Here is a 16124-nt window from a genome sequence, read left to right on the forward strand (position 1 = left end):
ACCCTAGTGGGGACATTGAGACCCCACCCCGCCCCCCCCCCAAGTGACACAACAAGGGACATGGCAGTGGCTTTACATCCCGGGTTTATTCCTCGCCCGGGGGCGGCTTTTCAATATGAAAAAAAAAAAAAAAGCTCAAAAAGGGAGAAACGAAACCAAAATGGGATGGATTTGGGGGAAGGGGACACGTAGGGGACAGGAGAGCCCTCAGCCAGGGACACGGGGGACAGGGCCATCCTGGAACCCCCTGCAGCCGGGGCAGTGGTTTTGGGGAAAGAACGGGGCAAATTGGTGCCCGGGGGCTGCAATAATTTAGTGGTGCCGTCACCCCCCTGGCAGGGGGGACGTGGGGACAATGAGGGGGACACGGAGGCTTTGCGGTGACGTGGGCCTTCAGGTGACGGTGACAACGCAGGGGGGGCAGGAGGAGTGCTCTGGTGATGAGATGGCGGAGGACGGGGAGGCCCCGAAGTCGAGGACTCTCCGGTGACGATGACGCCGGTGAAGGATGAAGGCTGTGACCGCGCTGAAGGACCTGGGGGGGTCTTGGAGGACGAGGGCTCTTGGGGACCACCTGATGGCCGAGGACGATGACAAAGGCCGAGGGCTGAAGGTCTCCGAGGATGACGACGAAGGCCGAGGGCTCTCCGAGGACGATGGTGAAGGCCGAGGGCTCTCCGAGGACGACGCTGAAGGACGAGGACGCTGACGGTGAAGGCCGAGGGCTCTCCGAGGACGACGCTGAAGGACGAGGGCTCTCCGAGGACGACGCTGACGATGACGGTGGCAGTGAAGGACGAGGGCTCTCCGAGGACGATGACCAGAGGCCGCCCCTTAGGTCTCCTCTTCAGCCTCTTCGCCGAAGTCCTCCTCCTCCTCGGCGGTGGCGTCCTGGTACTGCTGGTACTCCGAGACGAGGTCGTTCATGTTGCTCTCGGCCTCGGTGAACTCCATCTCGTCCATGCCCTCGCCCGTGTACCAGTGCAGGAAGGCCTTGCGCCGGAACATGGCCGTGAACTGCTCCGAGATGCGCTTGAAGAGCTCCTGGATGGCCGTGCTGTTGCCGATGAAGGTGACGGCCATCTTGAGGCCGCGGGGCGGGATGTCGCAGACGGCCGTCTTGACGTTGTTGGGGATCCACTCGACGAAGTAGGAGCTGTTCTTGTTCTGCACATTCAGCATCTGCTCGTCCACCTCCTTCATGGACATGCGGCCCCGGAAGACGGCGGCCACCGTGAGGTAGCGGCCGTGGCGCGGGTCGCAGGCGGCCATCATGTTCTTGGCGTCGAAGACCTGCTGGGTGAGCTCGGGGACGGTGAGGGCGCGGTACTGCTGCGAGCCGCGGGACGTCAGCGGGGCGAAGCCGGGCATGAAGAAGTGGAGGCGGGGGAAGGGGACCATGTTGACCGCCAGCTTGCGCAGGTCGGCGTTGAGCTGCCCGGGGAAGCGCAGGCAAGTGGTGACGCCGCTCATGGTGGCCGAGACGAGGTGGTTGAGGTCGCCGTAGGTGGGGGTGGTCAGCTTCAGGGTGCGGAAGCAGATGTCGTAGAGGGCCTCGTTGTCGATGCAGTAGGTCTCGTCCGTGTTCTCCACCAGCTGGTGGACCGACAGGGTGGCGTTGTAGGGCTCCACCACCGTGTCCGACACCTTGGGGGACGGGACGACGCTGAAGGTGTTCATGATGCGGTCGGGGTACTCCTCACGGATTTTGGAGATCAGGAGGGTCCCCATGCCTGAGCCGGTGCCGCCGCCCAGCGAGTGGGTCAGCTGGAAGCCCTGCAGGCAGTCGCAGCTCTCCGCCTCCTTCCGCACCACGTCCAGGACCGAGTCCACCAGCTCGGCCCCTTCCGTGTAGTGGCCCTTGGCCCAGTTGTTGCCTGCGCCACTCTGGCCTGAGGTGGGGACACGTTGGGGGGGACGTCATGGAGAGGCTCCCCAGGGAGCACAGCCAACCTAGAACCCCTTGGGGACCCTCAACCCCACCACCAGGGGGTCTTCAAACCAGCAGGAAGTGCTTTGGGGACCTCGAGGCCACACCACGGGACCTCCACCACCTTCTCTGGGGACCCTGAGTTCCTTGGGGACCTCCCGTGATCCTCTGGTGATCTCCATCCCACCCTTGAGGACATCTGCCACCTTCTCTGAAGACCTCCAGCCAACCCCTGGGGATAACCAAGCATCGCAGGGACACCCATTGCTCCTCATTATCTGCACTTGGAGCTCCTTGAGGACCCCAAGCTCCCTGGGGACCTCCGTCACCTTTCTCAGGGACCCTTCAGCTCCTTGGGGACCACCACCACTCTCACTGGAGCACCCCGGGAACCTGTTCCTCTTATTGGAGACCTTCAACCCACCCTTGAAGACCTGAAACTCACTGTGAAGCTCTGTCACCCTATATCGGGGACCCCCAACACCCCAAAGACCTTCACCTGTACCCCTTTGGGACCACGATGGGTACCTGGGGGCCACCTAAGAGGACATCCAGGGACCCAACAGGGTCGGGGACTCACCGAAAACGAAGTTGTCCGGCCTGAAGATCTGCCCGAAGGGTCCCGAGCGCACAGAGTCCATGGTGCCTGGCTCCAGGTCCACCAAGATGGCTCTTGGCACGTACTTACCCCCTGGGGACATCGCCGTGTCACCGGGAGGGCGTGTGTGATGGTGACACCACCACATCGCCCCCCCGTAAACCCCCCAAACCCCCCAGAAACCACCCCAAAACCCCCAGACGTGGACAGGGAAGGGAATGGGTTGTGCAACGGGTGAGCTGAGGATGCCGGGTCTCAGGCAGAGAGGGACAGGGACTGGGGGGGGAAGGTGACCAGGACACAGGGGGGTGACGAGGACACCAGGGTGACATCAGGAGTGGTGGCACCGTACCGGTGGCTTCATTGTAGTAGACGCTGATGCGGTCAAGCTGGAGGTCGCTGTCGCCGTGGTAGGTGCCGGTGGGGTCGATGCCGTGTTCGTCGCTGATCACCTCCCAAAACTGCAGAAAGGGGGTGGGGTCAGAAAGGCTCCGCCCCCTCCGGAGGGGGGGCGGAGTCAGGAGGACCCTTGGGACCCCCCCCCTCTCAGGGAATCGGGGGGTGGGGGGGAAGATTGGAGGTGGAAGGGGCCTCTGGGAGGGGGCGGAGCCTCTGGGAGGGGCGGAGCCTCTGGGAGGGGCAAGTTATTGAAGATAACCCACGTTGGGGGTGGAGCCAACCCAAGAACCAGCCCAGGGGGTGGAGCCGAAGCCAGAAACATTCGGGGGGGCAGGGCTAACGCTGAGGCCGGGCTCCTCCCGAAGGGGTGCGGCCAACCCGAAGGGGGCATGGCATCCACAGCCCGCAGGGGAGGAGCCAAATTTGGGCGTAGCCCCTCCCCATAAAAAAAAAAAAAAAAAAACGGCCAGGGCGGGAACCGGAAACAGCATTTGAATTGCAGAGGCACTTCCAAAAAATGTTAATTTTGGAGATACCCCAAAAATGCCTTGCCTCTCCCCAAAAGCTCCACTCTCTTCGTTAAGACAAATAGAATTTACAAAATTGCCCGTTTTTCCTCCTAAAATGTGCTTCGTCTGGGTGGGGTGCTTGGAACAAAGGGTGGGGGAGGGGCTGGCACCCTGGGGACCCCCCCCCAAGGTCATGGGGGGGGGGGGGGCTCGGCCACGCCCTGGGGGTGAAAACAGGCCAAAACACTGCAATTTGGGGCTGACGGTGGAAGAACTGCTTCTAAATTTTATCTGGGGCCAAAAACCATCATTTTGGAAACTCTAAGGCTACATTTATAGCTCTTTACGGACTGTAATTTCTCCAGTTGTAAAATTACAGTTTCTGGGCAAAACGCATGTTTTGGGGCTGAGAACGTGCATTCCGCGGGTAAAAAAAAATAATTATAGGCTGGAACGTCCATTTTGGAGGAAAAAGAGTGAATTCAAGGCATGTAAAGCTGTCCTGGGAGTGAAAAGCACTCTTTAGGGAGAAAAAGCCTCTATTTCAGGGATGTAAAAAACTAATTACAGGGAGGAAAATCCTGTTCTGGGGTTAAATATTGATATTACGGGGCTGGAAACACAATTGTGGAGCAGAAACAAAGCTTTTTGGGGGGTTGAAAAACTTGCTTTTAGTCGTTCTCAAGAACAAAGACCCTATTCTGCGGCCGAAAACCTCCATTTTGGGGTTTGAAAACCATCTGGATGCACAAAGATTCTGTTCTGGGGCTGAAAGCATCCATTTTGAGATCAAAATTGCCATTTGGGAAGGAAATTCCCCCTTTGGGGGCTTGAAAAAAAAAAACACAGCACAATCATTTTCAGGCTGAAAAGATGTTTAGGTGTAAAAAAATCCTATCGTACATATAAAAAACCCTATTGCCGCATGTAAAGAACATATTCTGGGGCAGAAACCATTCATTCTAGTGCTAAAAGAGCACCATTTTTCAGCAAAAAGCCCCTCATTTGGGGTTAAAAAGCTACGGTTTTAAGCTAAATTCCATACACTGCAGCAGAAAAAAAGGAATTTGAGAGCACAAAGATGCTACTCTTGCGCCGAGAACCTCCATTTTAGGGCTGGAAACCTCCATTTTGGGGGCCAAAACCCTGTATTTTAGCTTTGAAAGAAAATTAAAAAAGCATCTCGGGCTGAAAAATACAATTGGGGCTAAAAAAATTCCTTTTTGTTGGCACCAGAAAAACAATTTTGGAGCAAATAAAACCTATTTTGGAGGCTGAAAAATCATTTTTCAGGGAACAAAGATCTTACTCTGAGGCTGCAAACCTCCATCTTGGGGCTAGAAACTCCCTTTGGAGGCGGAAAGCTGTCTTAGTGGTGAAAAAAAAAAAAACCAACACATTTTGGAGACAAGAAAACCCTATTGGTGTTTAAAAATCTCTTATTAGGGTCAGAATCTCTTTTTTGGGGGCAGAAAAGCCCATTTTAGTGCTAAAAATTCCGTTTTGGGGAACAAAGCTCTTCGTTTGAGGCTGAAAATATTCATCTGGGGGTAGAAAACTGCAATTTTTGAGGCCCAAATCCTTAAATTTTTGAGTTAAAACGCCTTTATTTTGGGGCCACTACAAAATATTTAAGGGCTTAAAGAAAAAAAATCTCAATTTTGGGTACAAATATCCCTTTTGGGGAGTAAAAGGCTCATTTTGAAGGCAGAAGTGCCTCCTCAGACACGGCACGCCCCTCTGGGTGCCGAAAACCTCCAGTTTGGGCTCAAAAAACCCCTTTTTGGCGTGGAAACCCCCCCACCCCCCATTCGGGGGCCGAACGCATCGTGGGCGGCACGCCCCGTTTTGGGGGAGGAATTTTTTCATTTTAGGGCATAAAAATACCCATTTTTATGAGTTATCTCGGGGGAGGGAAACTCCCGTTTTGATGCTTATTTAGCTTATTTTCGGCTATAAAAAAAAGCGGTTTGAAGAAAATTAAGTCGCCATTCTGAAAACGCTATGAGGGGGTGGGGGTCACGGCCATTTTGAGGTTTAAAAAATAATAAAAAGAAAACAATCTGAGGGTAAAAAGCGGAATTTTAAGATACAAAGAAAAAAAAAAGCGTTTTTTGTGTGAAAAATCTCTCATTTCAGTACTAAAATCCCGTGACTCGGGGTGAACTTTATTCTCTAATAAGAGAATTTGGGCCATTTCGAGGCGGTAGCCCCGAGGGGAGGGTCGAAAAAAGGCGATTTTGGGGACAAAAGGCGCCGTTTCGGGGCCGCGGCGCTGAGGCGCGGCGGGAAGCCGCCATCTTGGGGCCGCGTGAGACGAAGGGGGGAGGGGCGGCGCGCCCCCATTTTGAGGCCGGAAACCTCCATTTTGGGGCCCGACCGCTCCGCTTCGACGCCGAGCACCCGCCGCGGCGGGGCCGCGCCTTTCGCGCCAGGCCCTCGGCGGGCGGCGGGGGGACACGTTTTTGGGCTGAAATCGCCCCGATTCGGGTCCGCCTTTGTCTGCGCGGGGAGGGGGAGGGGCTTCTTAAAAGGGGCCGCGCCGCCGAGAGGGAATAAAGGGGGGGGGTCCACCCCCGGGACCCGACGCCGCCCGCCCGCTGTTCACCTTGGCCCCGATCTGGTTGCCGCATTGTCCCGCCTGGATGTGCACGATCTCCCTCATGGCGGCGGTGCGCGAAGGGCTGGGCGCGGTGACGGTGCCGGAGCTGTGGGCCCCCCCCCGGTCCTGATGGGCGGTTCGGCGGCGCGGCCCCTTTAAGGCGGGAGCGCTATTGCGAGCGCGGCGGCGGCGACAATGGCGGCTCCCGCGGCCCCGCGGCGCCTCATATAGACAAAGCGGCGGCGGCCGGCCCCGCGCTCCCATTGGTCGGCGCCGCCCGTCCGCTGCGTTCCCATTGGACGGCGCGCCAGAAGCCCCGCCCCGCCCTGCCGCTCGCCCCGCCCCCTCCCTCCATGTCCCAGCGTGGGCGCTCTGCAATCCCCTCTCTATGGCAGCACCGCCCGGAGCCTCTCCGCCCCTCTCGGAGGACCTCCACCGCCCCCTCTCTATGCTCCGCGCTGGACGGAGCCAATAGGAGCGGGCGGTGGGCGGGGCCTCGGTGTGGTGGTGGCCAATGGGGTTGAGGGGGCGGGGCCTGGAGGCGGTGGCGCGGGAGGGGTGAGCGCGGGGCCCCTTGGCGGGCTTGGTTGGGGTCCCCGGGGCGGGGGGGGCTGGGGGGGGGGCCTGGGGCTCTTGGGGGGGTCCTGGAGGGTCGTGGGGGGCTTCACGCCCCATTTAGGGGCTCCTTGGGGCAATTAAGGCGTCCCCGGGGCAGTTGGGGGGGCCTGGGGCAATTAACGGGTCCCCGGGGCAGTTTGGGGGTCCCTGGGGCAATGGGTCCTTGGGGCAATTAAGGGGTCTCTGAGGCAATTTAGGGGCTCCCCGAAGCATTTAAGGGGTAACTGGGGCAGTTTGGTGTGTTCCCCGGACAGTTTAGGGCGTCCCCGGGGCAATTAAGGGCTCCCCGGGACAGTTTAGGGGCTCCCTGGGGCAATTCAGGGCTCCCTGGGGCAGTTTAGGGGTCCTTGGGGCAATTAAGGGCTCCCTGGGGCAGTTTAGGGGCTCCCTGGGGCAATTAAGGGCTCCCTGGGGCAGTTTAGGGGTCCTTGGGGCAGTTTAGGGGGTCTCGGGGGGTTTAAGAAGCACCCTCAGCCAGTTGGAGGGGTCCCTGGGGTAGTAGGGAGGGGCGCAGAAAATTTTAAGGGGTTTCTGGGGCAGTTTAGGGGATCCTAGGGGGAGTTGAGAAGGTCCGAAGAGTTTAAGGAGCTCCGCTGGGCAGTTGGGGGGCTCCCCGGGACAGTTTAGGGGGTCCAAGGGGCAGTTTAGGGGTCCCCGGGGCAGTTGAAAGGGGTCCTGGGGACAGTTGAGAGGGTCTGGGGGGGTTTAAGGAGCACCCTGGGCTTCTTGGGGGGTCCTCGGGGCAGCTGGGGGGTCCCTGGAGCAGTTAACAGGGTCTGGGGGATTTAAGGAGCACCGTGGGGCAGTTGGGGGGGGTTCTGGTGGCAGCTGGGGGGGTCCCAGGGGCAGTTGAGTAGGTCCGGGGTGTTTAAGGAGCACCCTGGAGCAAATGGGGGGGTCCCTGGCGTAGTTGGGGAGGATTGTGGGGAGTTTAGTGGGTCCCTGGGGTAGTTGAGAAGGGTTGTGGGGCAGTTTAGGGGGTCCCCAGAGCAGGATAGGGGTCTCAGGATCAGTTCGGGGAGCCCAGGGGCAATTCGGAGGACCTTGGGGCAGCTGGGAGGGGGGCATGGGGCAGGTTAGAGGCCCTGAGGGCCAGTTGAGGGCCCTTTGGGGCAGTTTGGGGGTTCCTGGGGCAGGATACAGAGTTGGGGGGGGGCAATTTGAAGGGGCAGATAAAAAACAAGGGGGCAGTAGGAGGATGAAGGATGAAGTCGGGGGGGGGTCCTTTGGCCCCAGGGGGACAGCGGTGACGGAGGGGTGCTCGAGAGGGAAAGCTGGGGCTGACGGGGGGCAGCTTGGGGGGCATGTAGGGGCCGGGGGGGCAGTTGTTTCCATGGGGCAGTTGTTGCTGCCCCTCAGGCGATGCAGCGAAGGCGCCACGGAGGCCTCTGCACCACGGGGGGCACAGGTAGGTCCCCGTCCCCCTCCCCATATCCTGGGGATTGGGTGCAAGGGGGTTCCTGGACGCTGGGGTCCCTATCAGAGGGGTGTCCAGCAGCCCCCGCCCCCCCAAAAAAAAAACCACCTGGATCCCACAGTGCAGGGGCCGGAGCTGAGGCACCCCATCGCCAGCGACTCGGAGGACGACGAGACGTGGCGGTGTGAGTGCGCGGGGATTACGATGGGGAGGGGTCACCACGGTGTTATTATAGGACCTACAGAAACTCAGCAGCGTGGCAACTACAGTAGGGCCTATGTAAACACCAGCTTTACATTATTGTAGGATCCACCGAGGTATGGAGGCTGCGGGGGAAGAGGGTGAGGCCAGACATCATGGTCCAGGACCTCCCCCCCTCCCCGGGGTTTCTGTAGACCCTATAATAACAATGTGTGTCCCCTCCAGGCCCGACCACTGGCAACACCGCCTCACCCCAAGTTGTGCCAGAGAGGTAGGTAGGACCCCACCAGGGTCATGTGGAGGGGTCTGGACCCCTTGGTCCCTTCTGCAGACCCCGTACCCCAATATTTGCCCCCGCAGCGACCCAGAGGAGCCAGATGTGTGCCCAGACATTCGCGTGCTCCGAAAGCGCCGTCCCACCCCAGCCCTGGGCCTCCGCACAGATTTGGCCCAATCCCACCTGGATCCGGACGTCGGGGGACCCAAAAAGCGCCGTTTGTGTCCCAAAACTACCCCAGCTCCAGATGTGGGGAGCAAAACGGCTATTTCAGACATTCGGCCCCAAAATCACTCCCCAAACCCAAAAGGGCAGGTGGATCCAGATGTGAAGCACCTGGGAGGCAGCACAGTGGCTCTTGGCATTGAAAGCGATACAGATGACGAGATGCACCCAAAATCTGCTCTTTTTCACCCTAACCGTCACCAGGCCGCCCTGGAGGCAAGTGGTGACCCAGATGTGGAGAAACGAGGCCCAAATCCAGGTGCTGAAGGTGCCCAAAATGGGCGTTGGATGCTCGCGGTGGACAGCGACACGGACGTGGAGGAGGCTGACGTTCTTCCGTCTGTTGGATGCCCAAAAATGCGTCGAAAGGCCCAAAGGGTGCCAAAAGCCCCAGGTGTGGAGATGAAGCCCCCAAATCCAGATGCTGGCAGTTCGAAAAATGGATTCCAGACGCTCGTGGTGGATAGTGACACGGATGTGGAGATGGAGAGCTCAAATTCAGCTGTGGAGGATCCCCAACGTGGACATCAGGCATTCGGGGTGGACAGTGACACAGATGTGGAGGAAGGTGGAGCAAATCCAGCTGTTGGGCTGGCCAAAACCCCTCAAACGACCGAAAACACCCCGAACTCTTCAAACATAAAGATGAAGAGCCCACATTCAGCTGTTAAAGGCCCCCATGAGGAACATCCACCGCTCACAGTAGACAGCGATACTGATGTGGAAGAGGACAGAGCAAATCCAGATGTTGTGTGCCTCCCAACCCCTCAAACGGCCCAAAACGCACCAAAACCCCCAAATATTGAGCTGGAGACTCCAAACCCAGATGCTGACGGATGCCAAAAGGAGAACTGGATGCTTGTGGTAGACAGTGATACGGACGTTGAAGACAACATCCTTCCAGATGTTGTCAGCCCAAAACCCCACGCAATGACCCACAGAGACCCGGGTGTGGAGACCCGAGGTCAAGATGCTGAGGGACCCAAAATGAGATGCCGGTCCCCACTGGTGGACAGCGATACAGATGTGGATGAGGAGCCTTCGAGTGCAGAAGGCAGGGACCCAAAACCACATCAAATAACCCAAACTGCACAGAGGAACCTGGATGCAGAGATGCAGACCCCGAGTCCACGTCCTGGAGAACCGCAAAGTGGGCACGAGATGGTCAAAGTGGACAGCGATACAGATGTGGATGAGGACCCTTCAAGTGCAGAAGGCAGGGATCCAAAACCGCATCAAATAACCCAAAATGCACAGAGGAACCTGGATGCAGAGATGCGGACCCCGAGTCCACATCCTAGAGAACGGCAAAGTGGGCACGAGATGGTCAAAGTGGACAGCGATACAGATGTGGATGAGGAGCCTTCCGATCCAGAAGGTAGGGATCCAAAACCACATCAAATAACCCAGAATGCACAGAGGAACCTGGATGCAGAGATGCAGACCCTGAGTCCACGTCCTGGAGAACCGCAAAGTGGGCACGAGATGGTCAAAGTGGACAGCGATACAGATGTGGATGAGGACCCTTCCGATCCAGAAGGTAGGGATCCAAAACCACATCAAATAACCCAGAATGCACAGAGAAACACGGATGTGGAGATGGAGACCCCAAGTCCACATCCTGGAGAACTGCAAAGCGGACACGAGATGGTCAAAGTGGACAGCGATACAGATGTGGAGGAGGATGGGCTGAATCCAGATGTTGGGTGTCGAGAAACCCATAGAATGACCCCAAAAATCCACAATGACTCAGACGTAGCAATAAAGACCCCAAATCCTGATCTTGAAGGTCCCCAAAACAGAGGCCAGAACCTGGAGGTGGACAGCGACACAGATGTAGAGGGAGAAGACCTGAACCCAGATGTTCCTGGCCTGAAAAACCACAAAACGCCCCAAAATGCCCAGAAGGACCCAACTGTGGTGATGGAAACCCCGAATCCAGATGTTGTCGGCCTCCACCGTGGCTCGATGCCACCCGGCAGTGACAGCGACACGGATGTGGAGGGCCTCGAGGACATTGAAACTCCAAAAACGCGTCGGACCACACGTGAGGTTACCGGGATGGCTGCTAAGAATGCCGCTGCTCCAGATGTTGATCCTCGGTGGCACGCCTGGAACAAGGGGGGGCTAAATGTGAAGGGGACAGCCCCAAATCCAGATGTTGGTCAGCACGTGGACCTAAACGTGGACAGTGATACCGGGGTCGAGGACAATGGTGTGGTGCCAGATGTTGGGGCTGTACAAGGGGGGCAGGGGACACCTGGTGATCCAGATGTGGCGATGGCACCCTTAGATCCAGATGTTTCCCCTCCTGTGACCCCCCAGAGTGGCAGCGACACCGACGTGGAGGAGGTGGCCCCCACTCCCTACGTTCGGAGCCTCCGGAGCAAAACCCGACCCCGAAATCCAGATGTTGTGGACACCGCAATGGGCAGCGATACCAATGTGGGGCTGACGGACCCCAAATGCCAGAAACCAGTCCAAAACAGGCAGGGTTTGCCCCCCAAATCATGCAGTGACGGAGGTGTGGAAGGAGAGGTGCCAAAACGGCATGATTTAGCCCCAAATACAGACGCGGAGGACCCGAATCCAGATGACAAGGTGCAACAACACAACCCCCAGACCTCAGTGATGGGCAGCGATACAGATGTGGCGCCAGCTGGTCTGGCCCCCAAATCTCCAATTACGGCCCCAAATTTGAGCCTCGGTGGTGATGCTGCTTGGGGATCTAGGAGTGCTCAGGCCACCCCTCATGGGGACACAGATGCGGAGGTGGCAGAAAGTGAAACTGAGGGTGAGTGGGGTGGCCTTTGTCACCTCTGTCCCTTCCTTGATCACCTTGGTTCCTTGGCCACCTGGGTTCCTTCCTTGGTTCTTTTGGTCCCCTTGTCCCCTTCCTTGGCCACCTGGGTCCCTTCCTTGGCCACCTTCACCCTTTTCTTGGCCACCTCGGTCGCTCCTTGGTCCCCTGGGTCCCCTTCCTTGGTCATTTTGGTCCCCTTGTCCCCTTTCTTGGCCACCTTGGTCCCTTCTTTGGCCACCTTCATCCCTTTCTTGACCACATGGGTCCTTTCTTTGGTCCCCTGGGTCCCTTTCTTGGTCACCTAGGTCTCCTTCCTTGGTCCCCTTCCTTGGCCACTTTGGTCCCTTTCTTGGCCACCTGAGTCCCTTCCTTGGCCACCTGGATCCCTCCTTGGTCGTTTCGGTCCCTTGGGCACCTGGGTCCCTTCCTTGGTCCTTTTGGCCCCCTCCCTGGTCACCTGGGTCCCCTCCTGGTCCCGTCGGTCCCATCTCAAGGCTCTTCCCTTCCCCCCACAGATGACCCTGACCTCTTCCTGGAGCCCACCCAGAGCTTCCTGCCACCACCGGTGACCGAAGGTAGGTGACCTTGTTGTGTCCCCCCCTCCGCCTGGGGCCCCGGCGTCACCTCCCGGGTCCCCAACATGGCTTTCCAGCAGATGCAGCCCCGGGCTGGGACCCCGAGGAGGCCACACAGCTCTTCTGCCACCCCAAGCTGGAGGAGGAGGAGGAGGAGGAGGAGAAGGAGGAGGAGGAGGAGGAGGAGAAGAAGGAGGAGGAGGAGGAGAAGGAGGAGGAAGAGGAGAAGGAGAAGGAAGAAGAGGAGAAGAAGGAGGAGGAGAAAGAAAAGAAGGAGGAGGAGAAAGAGAAGAAGGAGGAGGAGGAAGAGGAGAAGGAGCAGGAGGAGAAGGAGGAAGAGCCCCCCGAGGACATCCCAGCCACCCGTGTCCCCCCAGCTGAGCCGGTGGTGGTGACACCGGCCCAGGAGGGAGCAGGGACCGGCGCAGCCCCCAGCGGTGACGTGAGTGGGGTCCGGGTGGTCCCACGGGACCCCAGGGGACCTGACAGGGTCCCCCCGGCCTCGGGGGCACCAGGCCCTGACATCCCCTCCCCAAATCCCGCAGGTAACAGAGGGGCCCCGCCGCAGCCAGCGCCTGGCCCGCGGCCATGGGGGCAGAGCCCCTGGAGGGGGCGGGGCCTCTGCTGTGGGAGGAGCCTCTGGAGGGGGCGAGGCCAGCCAGGCAAGGGGCGGGGCACTGCCACGGCCCACCCCCCCGCGCCGCAGCCCTCGCCTCCAGGCCTGCCCCTCCCCTGCTGAGCCACCAGCCAAGAAGGGGCGGGGCCAAGAGGAGCCACGCCCCCCGCCCCGGCCACGCCCCAAAAGGAGCGGCCACGCCCCCTCACAGAAGCAGACTCGGGTAGGTGTGGCTGGTGGGTGGCGCCTAATAGGGTGTGGTCGTGTGGGTGGAGCCTAATAGGGTGGGGTTGCGTGGGTGGAGCCTAATGGGGGGTGTGGTCATCGCTGGGGTGGGAGGGGCCAATGCGTGTGGGGGCGTGATCAGGGTGGGAGGGGCTGCATGGGGCGGGGTCTCTGCTGGGTGGGAGGGGCTTCTGAGGAGGAGGCAAGCCCCTCCCACTGGCTGCTGGTTGGTGGGGAGAGGGGGAAAGTCCAGCGGTGGGTGGGGCTTGTTGGGGTGGGAGGGGGGCCTTGTGCCATGGCTCCGCCTCCACCCAGGAGGAGGAGGAGCCACCGGAGGTCACCGGGCTCCAGCTCCGCCCTCGGGGAGGCACCGGCTCCTCCAGCCCCAAGGTACACACTGGGGGTCCCCAAAATGTCCGTGTGTCCCCCAAAATGTCCCCAAGTCCCCCAGATGTCCCCCAGAATGTCCCTGTGTCTCCCAGAATGTCCCCATGTCCCCTGAAATGTCCCCAAGTCCCCCAAATGTCCCCCAAAATTTCCCAATGTCCCCCAAAATGTCCCCATGTCCCCCAAATGTCCCCCAGAATGTCCCTGTGTCCCCCAGAATGTCCCCATGTCCCCTGAAATGTCCCCAAGTCCCCCAAATGTCCCCCAGAATGTCCCTGTGTCTCCCAGAATGTCCCCATGTCCCCTGAAATGTCCCCAAGTCCCCCAAATGTCCCCCAGAATGTCCCCTGTGTCCTGTGTCCCCCAAAATGTCCCCTTGTCCCTCCTCCAGTGTCCCCATAACCCCCCCAGTATCCATCTGTCCCCCGCAGGGTGTCCCCATGTCCTCCAAGTATCCCCATGTTCCCCCAGATCCTTTAGGAGTGTCTGTGGTGTCCCCATAGTGTCCCCAGAACATCCCTGTGTCCCCAACATGTCCCTAGGTGCTTTTCATGGGGGCAGTGACCACCCCAAGGATGTCCCCAACGTGTCCCTGGGTGCTTTTGACGGGGACAGTGACCACCCCAAGGACGTCCCCATGGTGTCCTGACATCCTCCCCAAGCTATTCACAGGGGCGGTGCCACCCCAGGGAGGTCCCCACCGCCTCCCCGCCGTGTCCCCAGGTGCTGTTCACAGGGGTGGTGGCCTCCCAGGACATGGAGGTGGCCCTGGGCTCACTGGGGGGGTCCATGGCCACCTCCGTCTTCGACTGCACCCACCTGGTGACTGACCGCGTCCGACGCACCGTCAAGTTCCTCTGCGCGGTGGCACGTGGCATCCCCATCGTCACCCCCAAGTGGCTCCACGAGGTCCCAGGGGACGGGGAGAGGGGCTTGCGGAGTCCCTGGGGACAGGGAGAGGGTTTGGGGACAGGAAGGGGCAGCTGGGGGACATGAGGGTTCTTGGGGACAGAGCGTGGGGTCCTTGGGGACAAGGAGAGGTTCCTTGGGGACACGGGGGTCTTGGGGGACAAAGAGGGAGTATTTGGGGGCAGGGGGTCCTTGGGGTCATGGGACAAAGGCCTTGGGGACAGGAATGTGGTCCTTGGGGACAGGGGGGTCCTTGGGGACAGCAGGTCCTTGGGGACAGGAATGAGGCCCGTGGGGACAGGGAGGTCCTTGGGGACATGGCGTTCCTTGGGATCATTGGAGGGTTGTTCCTCGGGGACATAGAGGTCCTTAGGGATAAAAGGGGGTTGTTCTTGGGAACAGGGAGGGTTATTGGGGATATGGGGGTGTCCCTGGGGGACAATAGTGTCACTGTGTTGTCCCCTGTCCCCAGAGCGCCCGCAGTGGCCGCGTGCTGGCCCCGGGGTCCTTCCTGGTGCGTGACAGCCAGCAGGAACGTCACTTCGGCTTCAGCTTGTCCCAGGCCCTCAGCCATGCCCGCCGCCACCCCTTGCTCCAGGTGACTGTCCCCAAGCATCCCCAAGTGTCCCCAACCGTCCCCACGAGGCCCTCACGCCCCGTGGGTGGCCCTGGCAGCGTCCCCAGGGGGCTCAGGGTGGGACTGACGGACGTGTCCCCTGGTGTCCCCAAGGGCTACGAGGTCCACGTCACCCCCAGCGTCCGCCCCGAGCCCGAACAGATGCGGGACATTGTCACCTGCAGTGGTGGCACCTTCCTGCCCACCATGCCCTGCACCTATGGGGTGAGGGCACGCTGGGGTCCCATAGCCACCAGGGAGGGGACCGGGGGACATTGGGGCCCAGACCTGCTGGGGAGGAGACCAAGGGGACATTGGGGACCCAGGGCCACTGGGAGGGGACCAAGGGGACAGTGGGGGTGCAATGGGGACCCAGAGCCACCGGGGAGGGGACCAGGGGGACAGCGGGGGGACATTGGGGACCAAGGGCTGCCAGGGAGGGGGCAGTGGGGGGACATTGGGGGTTTCAGAACCACCAGGGGACATGGGGGGAATTTGGAATCTTGTTATGGGGAAGGGGTCCTGGGGGATTCCCATTGGGATTGAGGGATCCCGGGGGGGTCTGAGGGATCCCATTGGGATTGAGGGGTCCTGGGGGAGCTAGGGGGGTCCCATTGGGGTTGAGGGATCCGGAGGGGGGCTGGGGGGATCCCATTGGGGTTGGGGGCTCCCAGGGGTCCTGGGAGAAGGGGGAATGGGGGGGGGAAGTGTCTCAAAGTGGGGGTGGCGCTGAGCACATGGGACCCTATTACCACTAATGGGCTCCCAGGTGGGGACACCGAATCCCTCCCCATCTCAAACAACCCCAGGGGATTTTGGGGAGGGGTCCTGGTGATGCAGGGACCCCCTCCAACTCTCCTCCCCGGTGACACCCCCACAGCCCCGGAGGCTGGTGATCTCCTGCGGGGAGGATTCGGGGTGCTGGGCACCGGCGCTGAGCGCTCGCCTGCCCCTGGCCTCGGCCGAGCTCCTCCTGACGGGGCTCCTGCGGCAGCGCCTCCAGCTCCAGGACTTCCTCCTGGCCCCCCCAGAGATCCCCCCAGGACCCTCAGGGGTCCCCCAAGATCCCCCACCAAAGTCCCCTCAACCTCCTCCAGCGTCCCCTCGGCGTCTCCGCGCCCCCCCCTCGACGCAGGGCAGGACGCGGCGGGACCCCCCCAGCACACGGCGGCACCCGCAGCCCCAGAATAAATGAGGGTTTTTGCACAAAAAAAAAA

General features: G+C 60.1%; 2 protein-coding genes across 6 annotated transcripts; one reads left to right on the plus strand and one right to left on the minus strand.

The window, feature by feature from the left end:
- Positions 1-67: 67 nt before the first annotated feature.
- On the minus strand, positions 68-6260 carry TUBB (tubulin beta class I). Its single transcript, XM_048055861.2, has 4 exons — positions 6045-6260; positions 2881-2989; positions 2511-2621; positions 68-1892 (listed from the first exon to the last, which is right to left on the minus strand). The coding sequence occupies exons 1-4, from the start codon at positions 6099-6101 to the stop codon at positions 835-837; spliced, it is 1335 nt and encodes a 444-aa protein (XP_047911818.1). The 5' UTR covers positions 6102-6260; the 3' UTR covers positions 68-834.
- A 27-nt stretch (positions 6261-6287) lies between these two features.
- Positions 6288-16118, plus strand: MDC1 (mediator of DNA damage checkpoint 1). Of its 5 annotated transcripts, none has more exons than XM_066986656.1 (13): positions 6288-6596; positions 8016-8064; positions 8195-8257; positions 8500-8545; positions 8635-11570; positions 12095-12154; positions 12232-12596; positions 12700-12993; positions 13311-13385; positions 14106-14291; positions 14764-14889; positions 15022-15132; positions 15788-16118. In XM_066986656.1, the coding sequence occupies exons 2-13, from the start codon at positions 8019-8021 to the stop codon at positions 16100-16102; spliced, it is 4623 nt and encodes a 1540-aa protein (XP_066842757.1). In that variant the 5' UTR covers positions 6288-6596; positions 8016-8018; the 3' UTR covers positions 16103-16118. The 5 variants fall into 5 exon arrangements, with proteins under 5 accessions (XP_066842757.1, XP_066842761.1, XP_066842760.1 ...); XM_066986659.1 differs by lacking the exon at positions 6288-6596 and adding an exon at positions 8380-8414 and having other exon boundaries at positions 6668-8064; XM_066986657.1 differs by lacking the exon at positions 6288-6596 and having other exon boundaries at positions 6668-8064; positions 12235-12596.
- Positions 16119-16124: the final 6 nt, after the last annotated feature.

This window comes from Anser cygnoides, chromosome 35 (assembly GCF_040182565.1).
Source record: "Anser cygnoides isolate HZ-2024a breed goose chromosome 35, Taihu_goose_T2T_genome, whole genome shotgun sequence".
In the NCBI taxonomy this organism is placed as follows: Eukaryota; Metazoa; Chordata; class Aves; order Anseriformes; family Anatidae; genus Anser; species Anser cygnoides.

Coding starts and splice junctions, on each gene's coding strand:
- TUBB (XM_048055861.2), bottom strand. CDS start 6,101: ATGAGGGAGATCGTGCACATCCAGGCGGGACAATGCGGCAACCAGATC. Junction 2,990..6,044: donor GCAACCAGATCGGGGCCAAG/GTGAACAGCGGG, acceptor CCCTTTCTGCAG/TTTTGGGAGGTGATCAGCGA. Junction 2,622..2,880: donor CTACTACAATGAAGCCACCG/GTACGGTGCCAC, acceptor CGATGTCCCCAG/GGGGTAAGTACGTGCCAAGA.
- MDC1 (XM_066986656.1), top strand. CDS start 8,019: ATGCAGCGAAGGCGCCACGGAGGCCTCTGCACCACGGGGGGCACAG. Junction 8,065..8,194: donor CTGCACCACGGGGGGCACAG/GTAGGTCCCCGT, acceptor TGGATCCCACAG/TGCAGGGGCCGGAGCTGAGG. Junction 8,546..8,634: donor CCCCAAGTTGTGCCAGAGAG/GTAGGTAGGACC, acceptor TTGCCCCCGCAG/CGACCCAGAGGAGCCAGATG.